The 14482-nt window shown below is 41.7% G+C and overlaps 1 protein-coding gene across 1 annotated transcript; it reads right to left on the reverse strand.

Annotated features, from left to right (window-relative positions):
* Nucleotides 1-2052: 2052 nt before the first annotated feature.
* mtfmt (mitochondrial methionyl-tRNA formyltransferase) lies at nt 2053-7732 on the reverse strand. Its single transcript, XM_030724180.1, has 9 exons — nt 7443-7732; nt 6544-6741; nt 5610-5732; nt 5428-5530; nt 4804-4879; nt 4624-4715; nt 4470-4548; nt 3270-3343; nt 2053-2550 (listed from the first exon to the last, which is right to left on the reverse strand). The coding sequence occupies exons 1-9, from the start codon at nt 7658-7660 to the stop codon at nt 2368-2370; spliced, it is 1146 nt and encodes a 381-aa protein (XP_030580040.1). The 5' UTR covers nt 7661-7732; the 3' UTR covers nt 2053-2367.
* Between the last annotated feature and the right edge of the window lie 6750 nt (nt 7733-14482).

Raw genomic sequence — 14482 nt, forward strand, 5'->3', positions numbered from 1 at the left:
TTTGTGAATTTTTATGCTTAAAATAGTTTTCTGCAGATTTTTTTATTTGTTTTTTGGTGGGCTGGGAGCAGACACAGTCTCTATGGGGATGCAGAGAGGCGTGTAAGGCTGCAACTTTGCTTCCTGGTCTCAGCCCTGGATAGTCACTTTTTGGGGGGGTTGAATAAATTTGGCCAGATATCTAGAAAAAAGAGGTGCTCCATCCAAAGTGGGATGGATGCCACCTACCAGCCTGGGGTGAAGACAATACCCCATCAGACACTCTCAGCTGAGGGGTAAAAACATTTAAACAGTTTCTGTATCACCAACTGAATACATGCACCTTCTAGTGACAGTGCACTGCTTTAACTTTAAAGCTGGGGTTCATTCATAATATTAGCAAGGTATGAATTAAAAAAATTTTCCCCTTGCAGAGACTCTACATTACACTGTACATACATGTATATACAAGCTGTGAATAAAAGAATCAGTGAAAATGTGGCGCTTCCAGCTGACTTTCAACCGAAACTGAACATACCCAACCTGGTGATGTGTTCAGCATCAGTTACATAGCTTGCTAACCCATTAATCTCGAGCAGCTAGAATCGTAGAATCAGACAAGAACGAAAGGTTCAGCAGTCGGTCTCCTCAGACATTCACAACTGTTAAAAGAAGACGGCTCGCCTCGCAGCGGTAAACATGGCCCCATCCCAACTTTTTGAGATGTGTTAACTGATAAATTCAAAATGAGCTCATATTTTTCTTAAAATGGTACATTTTCTCAGTTTAAAAATGTGAGATGTTCTATTTTAGATAAAATATGGTTTTATGAAATATCCAAATCATTGTGTTGTTTTCCATTTTACACAGAATCCTGACTTTTCTGGAACTGGCGTTATATAAACTGTGGATGATGTAGTTGATAACACTGGCATACCTACCTGCGTTAACACAGTCTAGTTTTCATGGATGACTGTTTTGTACATGGTGTGCATGTTTCATCACAGTATTTGCGGTCCTAGTTTATATACACTACAATAGCTGTTGAGTAGTTTCAGTCTGGACCAAAGTGGAGGCCAGTTTCAGACCAAAGGACCAACCAAACGCTACCAAAACTGCAGCCCAACACTTGTACACACAGGAAAAAAATCCTTTATGTCAAGAACAAATTTGTTCTTGTAACAAATTTGTATTGTGGGTAAAGACCCTACAATAATACAGAGAAAACCCAACAGTCAAAATGACCCCCTATGAGCTGGAAGATGTGTTGTTCACACATCCACTGTCTGTTTGAGCAGGACAACTGAGAAGGTGACTGTTGCATTAAAATTTTCCTTATTTTTTTTTTATTTACCTTTTTACATTTACATTTTTCTCATGAAGGTTTTGCTGATATCTCTTATGTACATCCATGTATAGCAAAATAAAAGTTTATACATTTTCATATTCCATCTGCCTTGGTAGTCTTTAATGTCATTAATGCATGTGAACATTCACTGAACGTTTATAGCAGCGTTCATGGGATGTTGTCTGAATGTTCAATGCTAGCTGGGAAGCCACTGCACAGAAGAGGATGATGGTGTGACAGACTTTTTGTTACAGTGAATTAGACTGAAAACTGAGTTTGCTTTTCAATGAAAATAATGCTTGTGGTGTCACCAAAATCAAGTTATAGCCTTTGTTTATCTCCCTCAGTCACTAAAGTTCAGGGTTCACAAAAAACTCCATGACAAAGGCTCACAGACAGAAGCTCACAGACAGAAGCTCACAGCTTTATTGGAAAAAGGGACAAAAGCTGAAAACTTCCAAAAATATATTTCCAACTAGATAATTCAAATTTATAAATTAGAATGATTTCTTGTGAGTTTAGTCTTGTTTGAATGTTTCGCTGTAGAAATAAAAATATGTTGGTTACAACTTGGGAGGGGTAGACCCCTGGTGAGTACTGGTGACCACTGGTGAGTGCTTGATTTGCATTTGTATGACTCACAGAAACCTCCTTTACATATGAGAGCCTGCCCCAGACCTGAGGAGAGGGGGGAGCTGAGGGAGCACTGACACAGAGAGTCCACGGCAGTTTCCCTACAGTTTATTGTTCTGGCCAAAGCCTCCTGCGGAGAGCCCTAAAACTCAAGGCGCGCGTCAATATTACATACAAGAAACTGTCGAAAAACCCACTTTTCATGCAGTGATAATCAGTTCATAATTGTTCCTGTTGTCTGTCAATCAACATTACATTCATTTATTGCAACACAGCATAAATACAGTAGAGAATAAATGTAGCATAAATGCAGATGCCTTAAAACAGACAAGTATAACACATTAACAACTGCCATTGTTATTGTAATAAATGCCATCAGATGATCATGTGAGAATATTATTGTCGCATCACAGCTTTGAGTTCCTTCTCATTTGATGCACTTCAGTTCCTCCTTTTTTACTGACAAACTGTCCTTCGGCCGTCTCACACAGCGTGTTGTTGTGCAGCGTGTGGTGCAGGTAGCCATTATAGAAATCAGCTGCAGTGAGTCGTTTTTTAAGGAGCACTGCCCTGAATCCCACCCAGCCATCCTAGAACACACATTAATATAAAAGTTAGGGCAACAATCTGAAGTGAAAGGACCAGAGAAAAAACTGAAAGCAGTTCAAACTCGTAGTGCTTCTATAACTGATATTTTACCAAAAGGTCAGGTGACCAGAACGAACAGAATACTGTGAAAGCCGGACTGAAAGCTGGTATCAAACCGCTGCCACCATGAGTTTATGCTGCCAGACACGCTGAGTACATTTCAAACTCCTCAACAGTGAATAAGAGTAAAGGTCTGTGTCCTTGTAACGTTCCTCACCATACAATAAAACCATGCCAACAGCTGGCTGATGATTTTAATGATGCAATCACTGTTACGGTCACTGTGTCTATAACTACAAAATAACTTAAGCGCAAGCATGGCGGCCGCTGGCACTGTCTAACAAAGGTAGTGACACAGAGTTGGCCAAACTACAGACTGACAGCTTCAGTCAGTGCCTCTCAAGCAAACTAAAATATTGCTGGGTACCAGTTTAGCTCAGTGAACAGTTTCCCGTAACAGGTGGTCATATGCCATCTGAGCTCGCTACCCGCTTCATCTACAGGAGCAGGACATCTGCCAGTTGGTGAAAATAAATCAAATTAGGGAATCACCTCGCTCCTAGAAAGAAGAATGATGCTGTGGTAAGCAGGGGGTAAAGGTCAGGTGTGCTGGAGGGTGACGGTCACAAAATAATCCTGAGTTTAACATAGTTGGACCAACCTTACAGCAAACTGCCAGAGTATTCGTCTCCTTCTGAAAGCTCACTGAACCAGGTATGGGTTTCCTCTCTTGATCTGCGATAATGAGAAATGACAGCCCAGTGTTATGGCATCTGCTGTACAATACTGGAGTACCATACAGCAGAGTACAGTAATTATTCCATGTGTTTCTTTGTGGCATCAATGTTTCAACTTCTTTTCTGAACGCTGGCCAGGACAACATTCTGCCAACTTCAAGTACGTAAATGAAGTTCCATTATTAATATTCTCAAGAGTGCTGCAGCCTCACCCTCCTTTTAGCTGATGACAGGTGACACACACTCACTCAAAATAATCACCAAGTAATGTCAACCAAGCTCGTGCTTTAAAGATTCACTTCAATTCTATGCAGAGTGGAGTATAAACAGAGTGAAAAGAGGTGAGTGAAAAAGAAACACTCAATGCATTATGGGAACCCCCCAGCAGCCTAGGCCTATAGCAGCATAACTAAGGGAGGGTTCAGGGTCACCTGATCCAGCCCTAATTATAAGCTTTATCAAAAAGGAAAGTTTTAAGCCTAATCTTAAAAATAGAGAGGGTGTCTGTCTCCCGAATCCAAGCTGGGAGCTGGTTCCACAGAAGAGGGGCCTGAAAGCTGAAGGCTCTGCCTCCCATTCTACTCTTAAGTATCCTAGGAACCACAAGTAAGCCAGCAGTCTGAGAGTGAAGTGCTTTGTTGGGGTGATATGGTACTATGAGGTCTTTGAGATAAGATGGGTCCAAATTATTCAAGACCTTGTAGGTGAGGAGAAGGATTTTAAATTCTATTCTAGATTTAACAGGGAGCCAATGAAGAGAAGCTAATATGGGAGAAATCTGCTCTCTCTTTCTAGTCCCTGTCAGTACTCTAGCTGCAGCATTTTGGATCAGCTGAAGGCTTTTCAGGGAGCTTCAGACCTGTAACCTGTAAGTTCACTAGTTTATATCTTTGAAGCTGTTGAACCAACAGTGGTGGAGTCACATGACCTGCATTTCTGTGGGCTAGCTTCTTGCTAACACTAAAAGGTGCCTGCATAGAACCACTTTGTGAGGAGAATCTGGGCCGGGCATTCCTTTATACCTCCACCAGTTTCACAGACACTCATAGGATCTGTTTATTTAAATGCCATTTAGTTTTAAGGGTGCTACCTCCCATTGTTACTGGTTCACTTAATCCCTTTACCTGATAATGAAATGTGACATTTTCCTGCAAAATCCAGAAGTTTTATTGTCATGCCCATCCACATAGTCCTCAAAGGTATCTGATGACAGAGAGAGGGGTCATTGTAGAGATCTTCAGTGAGTCCGGTATAACTTAGTTATGCAATGAGCCTTACCCGAGACCCAATGGAACGATAGAGACGGTCAATTTGGTCACAAGTCTGTTCCTCCCACACCATCCAGCTCATGGACGTCTTGATTTTTGGGGCTGTTGGGAAAAAAATCATGATGCAAGTTGGAAGACCGGTCCTTGATTTATATAAAGAACTATGTGTATCTGGTTCAGGAGTACGTACCGAATGTTGCGCCGCTTTGTCCTTGCTCCCTTTTATTTTCTATTCTCTCAGACAGTGACATCAGTGTGTTAATCAGCTGCAATCAGGAGCATGCATACAGCAGTCATGTTACAATCCTGCTGCTAAAAGGTAGGATAAGCATGTTCTACAGCCTCAGTTCTAAATGTGGGGACGCTGTGTAAACTGTTAATAAAAACAGAATTCTGACTGAGAAAATGCACCACTTTAAGAAAAAGTTTCGGTTAACTGAACAGAAGTAAAGATGGGCAGAGGTTCTTCATTAAGGTGTGGAGTAGCTTGTTATCGGCACTCAGTTCAAAGGCCTGCACCTCTGATGGTATAAGGGTGCAACAGTGCCTATGAACGTGGTAGCTTGCACATCTGGAAAGGAACCATCCATGCTGAAGGTTTTAGAGCAACATATGCTCCCATCCAGATGACGTCTTTTTCAGGGCCGGCCTTGGATATTTCAGCTAAACTGCATACTGCAGCTATTACAGTATGGTATAAAATATGGGTTTATGAGATTTGCAAATCAGCGCATTCTGTTTTTTTTATGCATCTTACACAGCATCCCAATTTTTTGGGAACTGGAGTTGTATATTGCATGTTTCAACAACTCACAAGACGTGCCCCCACTGTGGCTAGAGTAGCTCCGAGCTCATCAGCAGTGCAGTTCTTAGGGACCTGATAGAGTTGCTGGTTAAGAACAGGGCCCGTGTCAAACCTGCGAGGTGATTTTGAACTCTGTTATGGTTGTCATTAGGAAACAGACCAGAATACCAAGAGGTTTTCCAGCCGTTTACCTGTGAGGGCGAATCTGGATGATGGAAACTCCTGTCATGCTGTCGCCATGCATGATGGTGTGGAAGACAGGCGCTGGACCTCGCCACCTTGGCAGCAGGCTGGGGTGAACATTCAAAATCCCGCTGAAATGAAAGAGAACGTCCACAGAAACAGATATTCAGGTTCTGGTTTCATGCTTTATGTGTAGAACAGCTTCAGTGCTCCTTAGCATCGATTCTCCACATCTCAGAACTCTAATGAACACCATTCTTCTCGATATTCCTTCAACTGGATTTTTGTGAATTCTGGTGGAGCGCGCTGTCGCATTGGTATAAAATCTCCCATAAGTGCTGGAGCTCAGCCTATAGTAAGATCCAGGTGACTGTGAAGGCCACAGCATATGATGTACATGAGGCCTCACTGATGAGTGAGGACCTAAACTCCTTATTGACAGGGCCAAGCGTTTTCCTTTAATTTGTCACCTGCCCACAGCTGGCCACCCGTGTGTGTGTAAAGCTGCTTCATGCTATGGGGGGTGCCTTTGAGTAGCAGGAGCAGATCAGAGCAGATGAGTTCAGGCAGCTACCTACCAGCCTAAACATGCCTGACATGATAATATTGTCATATAAGCTTTACAATAATTCCCCATCTTTACATTTTCTGTCAGTTCGATACCAAACAGTTTGAGTAACCAGTTACTTTATGTTCTTATCCCAGTGCATTTGCTCAAGTTACTGAGATGTTGAACTTATTTTTAAAACAGAAAAGAAAAAGCAGGGATGAGCGCTATAAAAGACAGCAACTGGATTTGGTGTCAGCGGGTACTCAAACCAAAGTCATGACATTTCAGGGACCGTGAGACTTGTTCCAGATCCTGCAGAGACAATAGCCAAACCACAGCAGGGCGACAGTGCACAGGTTTAAACAATCTGCTGATCAACAGTAAACACTCACTATGGAAACTTCTTGATTAGCCTCTCAGGAAGTAAGCAGCCAAAAGACACGACCACTCCAACGTCAAACCGTCCCTCCACATCGTCAGGGGGCCAGCTGTGGACTGGAAGGTGGTTCTGCTGAGCGAACCTCTTCACTGGTACATCTCCAGTCAAGGTAACAACTTCAAGGGTCTCCACTATCCCTTCACCAGAGCTCCTACAACACAGCAGGAAGGGAGATTATCCTGAGAGTGGACTCAAACTGTTAAAAGTAGAGCTGAAACAAAGACTGAACTCTGGAGCCTAACCAAAGTTTATTCACCTCTTTAGAACAAAGATACGGTTTAATGCCAAATACTAGTTACTAACAGTTTTATTTTATCAGGAAATCAAAGTGAAAAATAGGACAGTAATCGATGTGTGTGTGGTATGTATATAAAAATGCGTTATATCCCCATCTGACCAAGATCACAGCATGAAACTGCGGTCCAGTCTGGTTTAAAACAACTGAGGAGCCGAGTCCTGTTTGGATGTTTATTGTGTGCTGCTGATCTCAGTGCAGCAGAGCCGCAGCAAACTTACACATGCTGCTGAAATGTCTTCAAAGACCGCTGCCTCCAGAATCTGCTACAGTGGAGTTTTTATCATTTTATAACACTGACAGCGTTTTGTGTAGTTATATTTTGAACTTACTCCGTATTAAATATGGATATTTAATATGCGAACAGCACTGAGGGGAAGGGGATTTAATTGTGGCAGAGCGTATTGAACTGTTGTGTATTGACTATTGATTATTTGTGTCTGAGAATATTTTCTCGATTTCAATAAGGATGTACATCATTCTTGTACGCTGTGTGTCTGTGTGTGTGATTGTGTGTGAGCCTGCAGGCTGCCTCAGGCTCGCTGTGGGTTTCGCACCTGCTGGCTGTGAGAAGCTTCAGAGATTCCACAGCAAACTGATCGGTGCCGAAGAACAGGAGCTTCCACGGGGGGGCTGCTGCTGCTGCTGATGATGATGATAACAATCTGCAGAGCCGGCCTTCAGCCGGCCCCCTCCGCACTGCTCCCCAACGGCAGCGCTGACAGCGCTTCAGAAGTTTTAGAAAAGCTCCTATTTTCCTCCCGCTGGTCCACATGATGAAGGTCTCCCGGCACCAGTGTCAGCGCTCACAGGGCGCCGCCATGGCTTTGGTTACTTCCGTCACCGCGTGCTTCTTCACGTTCGTTAACGAGGAGAGACAAACAGCGAATGGGTGCATTACCGCCACCAGCTGGTCTGGAGTGTAGACAGGCACGCTGCACTTAGTGTGTGAAGAAGACTCCCCATTACATGAACAAATTGGAGTCTATTAGATAAATATGATTCAAACCACTGCAGTGCAGTACCTTTAATACCTATAGTATGCTCTAATCTCTGTAATAAAATGTTATGGTCAACAGTATCAAAGCTGCACTGAGGTCCAACAGGACAAGAACAGAGATGAGTCCACTGTCAGAGGCTGTAAGAAGATCATTTGTAACCTTCACTAATGCTGTTTCTGTACTGTGATGAATTCTGAAACCTGACTGAAACTCTCCAAATAAACCGTTCCTCTGCAGATGATCAGTGAGCTGTTTTACAACTATAAGAATCTTTTTTTTTTTTTTTTGACCTGTCATGTCTGGCAGTTTTCGCAATCGGAATGATAATCCGAAGGCATTATTAGAATCTTTGAGTGAAAAGGAAGGTTGGAGATTGGCCTATAACACTGGGTAACACATTTCCACTTTTGTCTTCTCTTTGGGATTAAACTATGTTTTTCTGGTTCTGTACATGTGAACAAACTAAATATATTTTTCATCCCAAAACTTTGCTTTTGTGTTTCAGACAATGATTTTACACATTTATAATTTTCCTATATAATGCCAGTTACTAGTGCTTTTCATTTAGGTTTTAAACTAAATGAAAGGGGAATGCTTAAAGTTTGGATTGGTTTGGTGTTTGATTGACTTAAGTTTTCTGGGAGTTAATTTGTTCTACACACTGTCAAACAGGTTTTAAGTTTTATTTTATTTTTTAAAAAGAGCTCAAAAGGTAACTTTTATTAAGTTATTACAGTGTAAATTATACTAAAGCTGCAACGATTCTTCAAGTAACTCAAATGCTTGATTATAAAAAAATACAAATTTGTTGCTTTGATTCTTCGTTTAAACTCTGCAGCTCAGGTGTCTCCGTTTAAGCGGAGCGTTTCACCCACATTAGCAGCATTAAAGTTCTCCATCACTGGGACGGATTTCTATTTGGAAAAAAAACAACCGTTTAAAACTGAAGTGTGTGTGTGTGTGTGTGTGTGTGTGTGTGTGTGTGTGTGTGTGTGTGTGTGTGTGTGTGTGCAGCTGTAATTCTTGTCTTTTATCCTTCCCAGTTTCCATTCAGGCCAAGTCAAAAAAGAATGGAAAAACTGTGTGACCATATAAAAAGCAATAGAAAACATGGGAGCCTGCCGTGCTTGGACTGTCTGAATGCTTCAAGAACAAAAAAATAATTTTTGTTTTAAAACCTCTCGGGAGCTCAGCAGGGTCAGGACTTGGATGGGAGACCGCCTGGGAACACCAGGTGCTGTAATCTTCTCTTGCCTCCGACAGGGGTCGCTGCTGCTGCTTTTAGAGGACACGGCTTTGAAGAAGAAGAAGAAAAAATGCCAAGTTATGAAAGATGACCTTTAAATAAATAAATGGTCACAAATAATGTTACATTTGCAGTAAAACAAATATCTAAATATTTAGAGTAAATTTTACATTCACTTAAAGAAAATGCAAAATTTCTTCAAAATGTCTCACCCTCTAGTTTAGATGTTAATATCTTTTTAGAGGCTATTGACATCTTACATTGCACATCCATAATAGTACAAGCAAAAATTATTAATGATTTAATTTTACCTCATAACTGACATCCACAGGAAAAGATGATACATGCAGGCTTTCTCTGAGCGCAGTCAGAAAAGAAGTAAATTGGGGTAAAAAGTAAAAACCATTTATGCAATTAATACACATCAGTAAGGATCTACCAGCATGTGCATTTGGAGAGAGCATCAAATAGAAGCTGCTACAAAAGGAACATCAGGACTTCACAGAAATTAAGACTGAATAAATTAGATCAACATACTGACCTGCCTTCATGAGTTTGAGCGGTTTGTAGCGGGTCATTTGTTTCCATGCAGCAGGACACTGTGTGCGCTTTGCTCTGAGTTCACAATATCAGTGACAGCAGTCTGTTTCTCTCTCTGTGTGTTTGCATTTCTTTTCTTTATCTTTATGTGGGTGGACATGATATGCTGACCATAGCTGGAACCTGCCTCAGTGTAAATGAACATGTTCAGAGGTAATGAACTGGTATCTTTAAAGGCATCCAGTCACAATGCTTAAAGGAAAGCAGCCATCAAATTACAACCCATCTTCAGCTTTAAATTAATTCCAGGTGTGAATGAACAGGAGTGCGGGGCACAACCAGACCTACACTACATATATGAGCATTTTGAGTTGTTGAAATGTTAATGGGAAGTGTTTCAGTGTGGTTTTGCATTTAGTGGTAAACTGTTCATTTGATTAAATCAAATGAGGTGCTGTAAGCTTTTGTTTTCTCTGACACTGGGGCGCTGCTGCTTCTTTCAGAGGACACTGCTTTGTGTCACTGCAATCTGAAGCTGATGCACTGTTGAGTGCAGATGTCCAATAAAGTGAGAGCTCCTTCGCTGCACTTGCACTCTAATTTTTGATGACACCATATTATTTAATAGAGCAGTAAATGTGAACATGCGCATATGCACACAAGTCCGAAAAGAATAATGATGACGCAACAGCGCCCCCTGCTGGAGGCAAGATAAGCTTTCAGCGTCGCGGGCGGTCTCCCATCCAAGTACTGTCCAGGCCCGACCCTGCTGAGCTTAGCTAAACCGTTTCCCATTCATTCTCTATGGTAGCACTAAACCACTACGGATGTAATATATTCGTGGCCACTATGACCGCTGTGGCGCTGTTGCGCGTCTGAGACGCGGTACTAGAGAAGAAATCGTCCACCCGCTGCAGATCTCAGCGTTTTGTGTTCATTCATCAAAGGTAATAAAGTTTATTTAAACGTTATTTGAGATAACAGTAAACCTACAGAATAAATATGCAGCTGTATCCTAAAGGTCAGCTGTGCTGGAGTGATGAGCTAAATAATGACTGAACATAATGTTTTATTTATTCATTTACTTCGTTCGTGTGTGTCATCGTCCTGTTTAACGTTAGTATAGTGTGTAGGCAGGTTTTATTATGGGTGTACAGTTTTCATGCTGTAATAGTGAGTAATCTGCTTCTCACAGTCTGTCCTGATATCTCACTAACTCACTAATGAAAAGACTTCAGCTACAAATATGAGTTGGGGTGAAGTGACTAAATTATGAATGAAAATATGTTACAGTAATATGTTGATACTACAGCTGCTGGTTTCATGTTGAGCTGTTGATACAAATATAGAATCAGCCATGAATGATTTTCATTCACAGACAGAAGTTTGTAATGCCTGGAGCAAATACACTTTTATGACAGCAATGATAGTGAGCTGTCACTGAGTCAGCTGAGCCCTGATCACAGTCCTAAATCAAATGTATTCTTTCTCCTGTCACTGATCTCTGAAACACTTCTTCTGCCTGCTTCCTGCTCTGTAACCCAACCACTCTGTGCCACAAGATACAAGATTTTATTTTTTTAAAGATTTCTACTAATAGTTCTTTTTAAGTCAGGCCATGAAAAATGATGTGGCTGTTACCTTAAATCGTCTCTATTTGTGTCAAAATCATCTTAAATTAAAGTTCTGTTTTGTTTTTTGGATTGTTTGTCACACCCAGGGATCTGTGTGCTGATCCCTCCTCATGACAAGTCTGCATAAGGGAGGAGCTTGTGCTGCAGGACGCTCTGACTGTGGTCCAACAGAGGGGCAGTGCCTCAGGTGTTCCTGTACAGCTGCTTACAGAACAATCAGGTGTCACAATAAGATGCCGCGCAAACTATTTGTGCCACTCCAAAAAGCAGTTCCTGTCCCCTACAGACAGAGGGCGCCATCACAGGCCTGACACTTCCAGGTGTGTCCCTCCTCCTGTTGAACACCTGGAGACAGCACCTGCCTCGTCCATGACTACACTACACACTAACTATACACTCCAAACACGCTAAATGTCACAAATCTCTCACATTTCAAAAACCGATTATCAGCATCACTGTCTCTGTTTCGCCCCATCACACTCACAACTTTCACCTGTTACTCAGCAACCAAATGCAACATGTTACCATATCAATGTTGATGTGCTGCATTTTCCCACCCACAGAAAAGGGGATGTTGTACTTTCGACACAAGCTGAAACGAAGACTCACCGAGGCTGTTGTGCTGCTACATAATCTTAAATTGCCAGCACGTCCATCAGCTCCACAGGGCCAAAGAGAAGGATTTTTTTTATTTATTTATTTTTTTTATCTTGACCCAGTTATGGCGAAAATGTAATCAGGTGATCTAGGATTCACTGGCCATCTTCTTTTTTTTTTGCCAGTTTTAAGAAACAGATATACCAAAAACAATACCCCATTTCCTGTCCAGGGTGCAGGCTAACAAACCTCTAATATTTGAACAATCTGAGGTGGTTAAACACACAACACTGACTGACAGTAACACAGCTGCGAGGCAAAGCACTGCACAGCAGTTTAGTGTGAATGTGTGTGCACTTTAAATGCTCCTAAAGCTGCGTATCTGAAGGCAGGAAAGAAAGACTGAGTTGATATCAAGCCCCCAGTCTGAGAAAGAAATATGGAAGCAGTATTCACATGCTTGTTGTGTACTGTAACAAAAAAAAAAAAAAACATGTGAGGTAAACTAAATGAACTAATACATTTTTAGGAATTCTACATAAATAAACATGAAAATAACAGATGGAGACAAGACATAATTGTAACAATGTTAACAAAGAATTGGTATTGTTACACAATTCTAAATGGGTGTTCTGTCTTAGGGTCATATATGCTTAGCTACAGAAAAGTAGGGATGGGAAGCTCGACACTGAAGTTTCGACACTGTGTCGAGCTTCTGAAGCGCAGGTGTTTCGAAACATTGCTCCGAAACCTGGTTCGCAACACCCGCATCACGTGACCGTGGCTTAGCGAGGCTTTGGTGCGTTTCACTCCTGCTGTTTCCAGGCGGCCGGGATTATTTTTTTTTTCCTTTTTTTAATTTAATGAACCTGTCATTTTTTTTTTTTTTTTTGAGCTGGACCTTGTAATTGCTGATTTTTTAAATTTTTTTTTTTTTTTAACCAACGCTCCTATTTAATACAAGCAGACACACGCTTATAACTCATTATTGTTTCTGTGGGCTGTGAAGAACGACATAGGCGACCCATTTACAAACAGGAGAAACATTTCTTTCGGTGCAAAAGTGGATCAATGAACTCACACGCTGGGACAGCTGACTGTGAGCGCTGAAAATCCTCCATTTGTTTCTGCACGCGCTGAATGACCTCTGTTTATTTTCAGAGACATTAGAGGAACTTCCCCCAGTCTGACCTGCGTCCACCCTCCGTTCAGTGTCCTCCACAGTCATGTTGGTCACCACGATCGCCACAGAAGCGATGAACCAAATAAACTGTGATCGCACTGCAATAATTTACTGGTGACACCGGTATTACAATATTGTATGAATTTGTATAATTACAGTTGAAATGTATCAGTAGAATTCAGCTGATGGGTCACAGTGACTTGACTGGACGGGCCTGGACCTCCGAAACCGTCCATAACGCTGATGCTGCAACCTGCGACCCGCACACTGAACAGCAGGAGGTTCCTACTGAAAATAAATACATTTGTTTTTAAATCAAGAAAAACCACGTCCAGGCAAACTATTTATGAACAATTTTCATGACAAATGAGGGTTTGCTTGTTTTTTTTTTATCCCCACTGCGGCTTCTGGTATAGATATCTCACAAACTGAGGTCAGTGTGAAGATGTGAAAATGACTGTTGAGACTGGCCAGAATGAGCCCATGAAAACTTAATTTTAACCTTCATTTTAAAGGAGGAAAATATTTTGTTTTTCTTTAGCATTTATTTTTGAATGAATAGAAAATAAAGCCAAAGGCTACACCAGCTTCTAGCTTTGTTTACCAGTGTGAAAACCTGATGACACGAACTCCCAGAAAGCTTAAAAGTCAACCAAAAAGATCAAAACTTTTAGTTATTTTTTCCAGCGCTGGCAAGAAACAAAGCCGACTGAGCCCAAAGACAGCTGCGTGGTTACCACAATAAACACAGCATCTTTTCTCAGTATGTTATATTTTATAAATCGGTTTATTGTGTGTTCCACTGAATTACTAAGCAGTTGAAACAGCCTCACGAATGTTAACAGAGAGAAAATAGTGTTCACTGCAGCTCCTTGTTTTCTCCAAAACATGTGTTGATCATAATTATTGATACTCAGATATAATCAGGAGCTTTGTTTGGACTTGTGCAGGGCGCGTATGTGTCGTTGTTTCATCGAGTATCATTACCAAGACGTGGCAATAACCACATTGGCCAGCAGGTGTCACTGTGCAGATGGGATTGTTTTGAAGCTTCGATACAATACAGGTGTTACGTCGAGCCGCGTTTCCCCATCAGATACGGTTTCCCCAGCGTCTCTGCGCCGCCCACGCGGCAAAAATCGCGCGTGCTTGTTCAGCGCTCGTAACCACACCGCCGTGCTTGAGCCGCAAGAGAACTACGGACACCGTGAAAGCTCAAACAACGTGTTTCGGCGAAGTTGTCCCACTTTTTGCAAATGCGCTCCCATCAGATACGTGCGCTCTCTCTCTCTCTATGTTTAGATGTTTATCGATAGATAGATAGATACTCCATATAGCCCATGCGGATAGCTCTATATAACCCAAAACTGGGTGAACACATCTTGATAGCCTAATA

The sequence above is a fragment of the Archocentrus centrarchus genome, unplaced genomic scaffold (genome assembly GCF_007364275.1).
Source record: "Archocentrus centrarchus isolate MPI-CPG fArcCen1 unplaced genomic scaffold, fArcCen1 scaffold_32_ctg1, whole genome shotgun sequence".
Taxonomy (NCBI): Eukaryota; Metazoa; Chordata; class Actinopteri; order Cichliformes; family Cichlidae; genus Archocentrus; species Archocentrus centrarchus.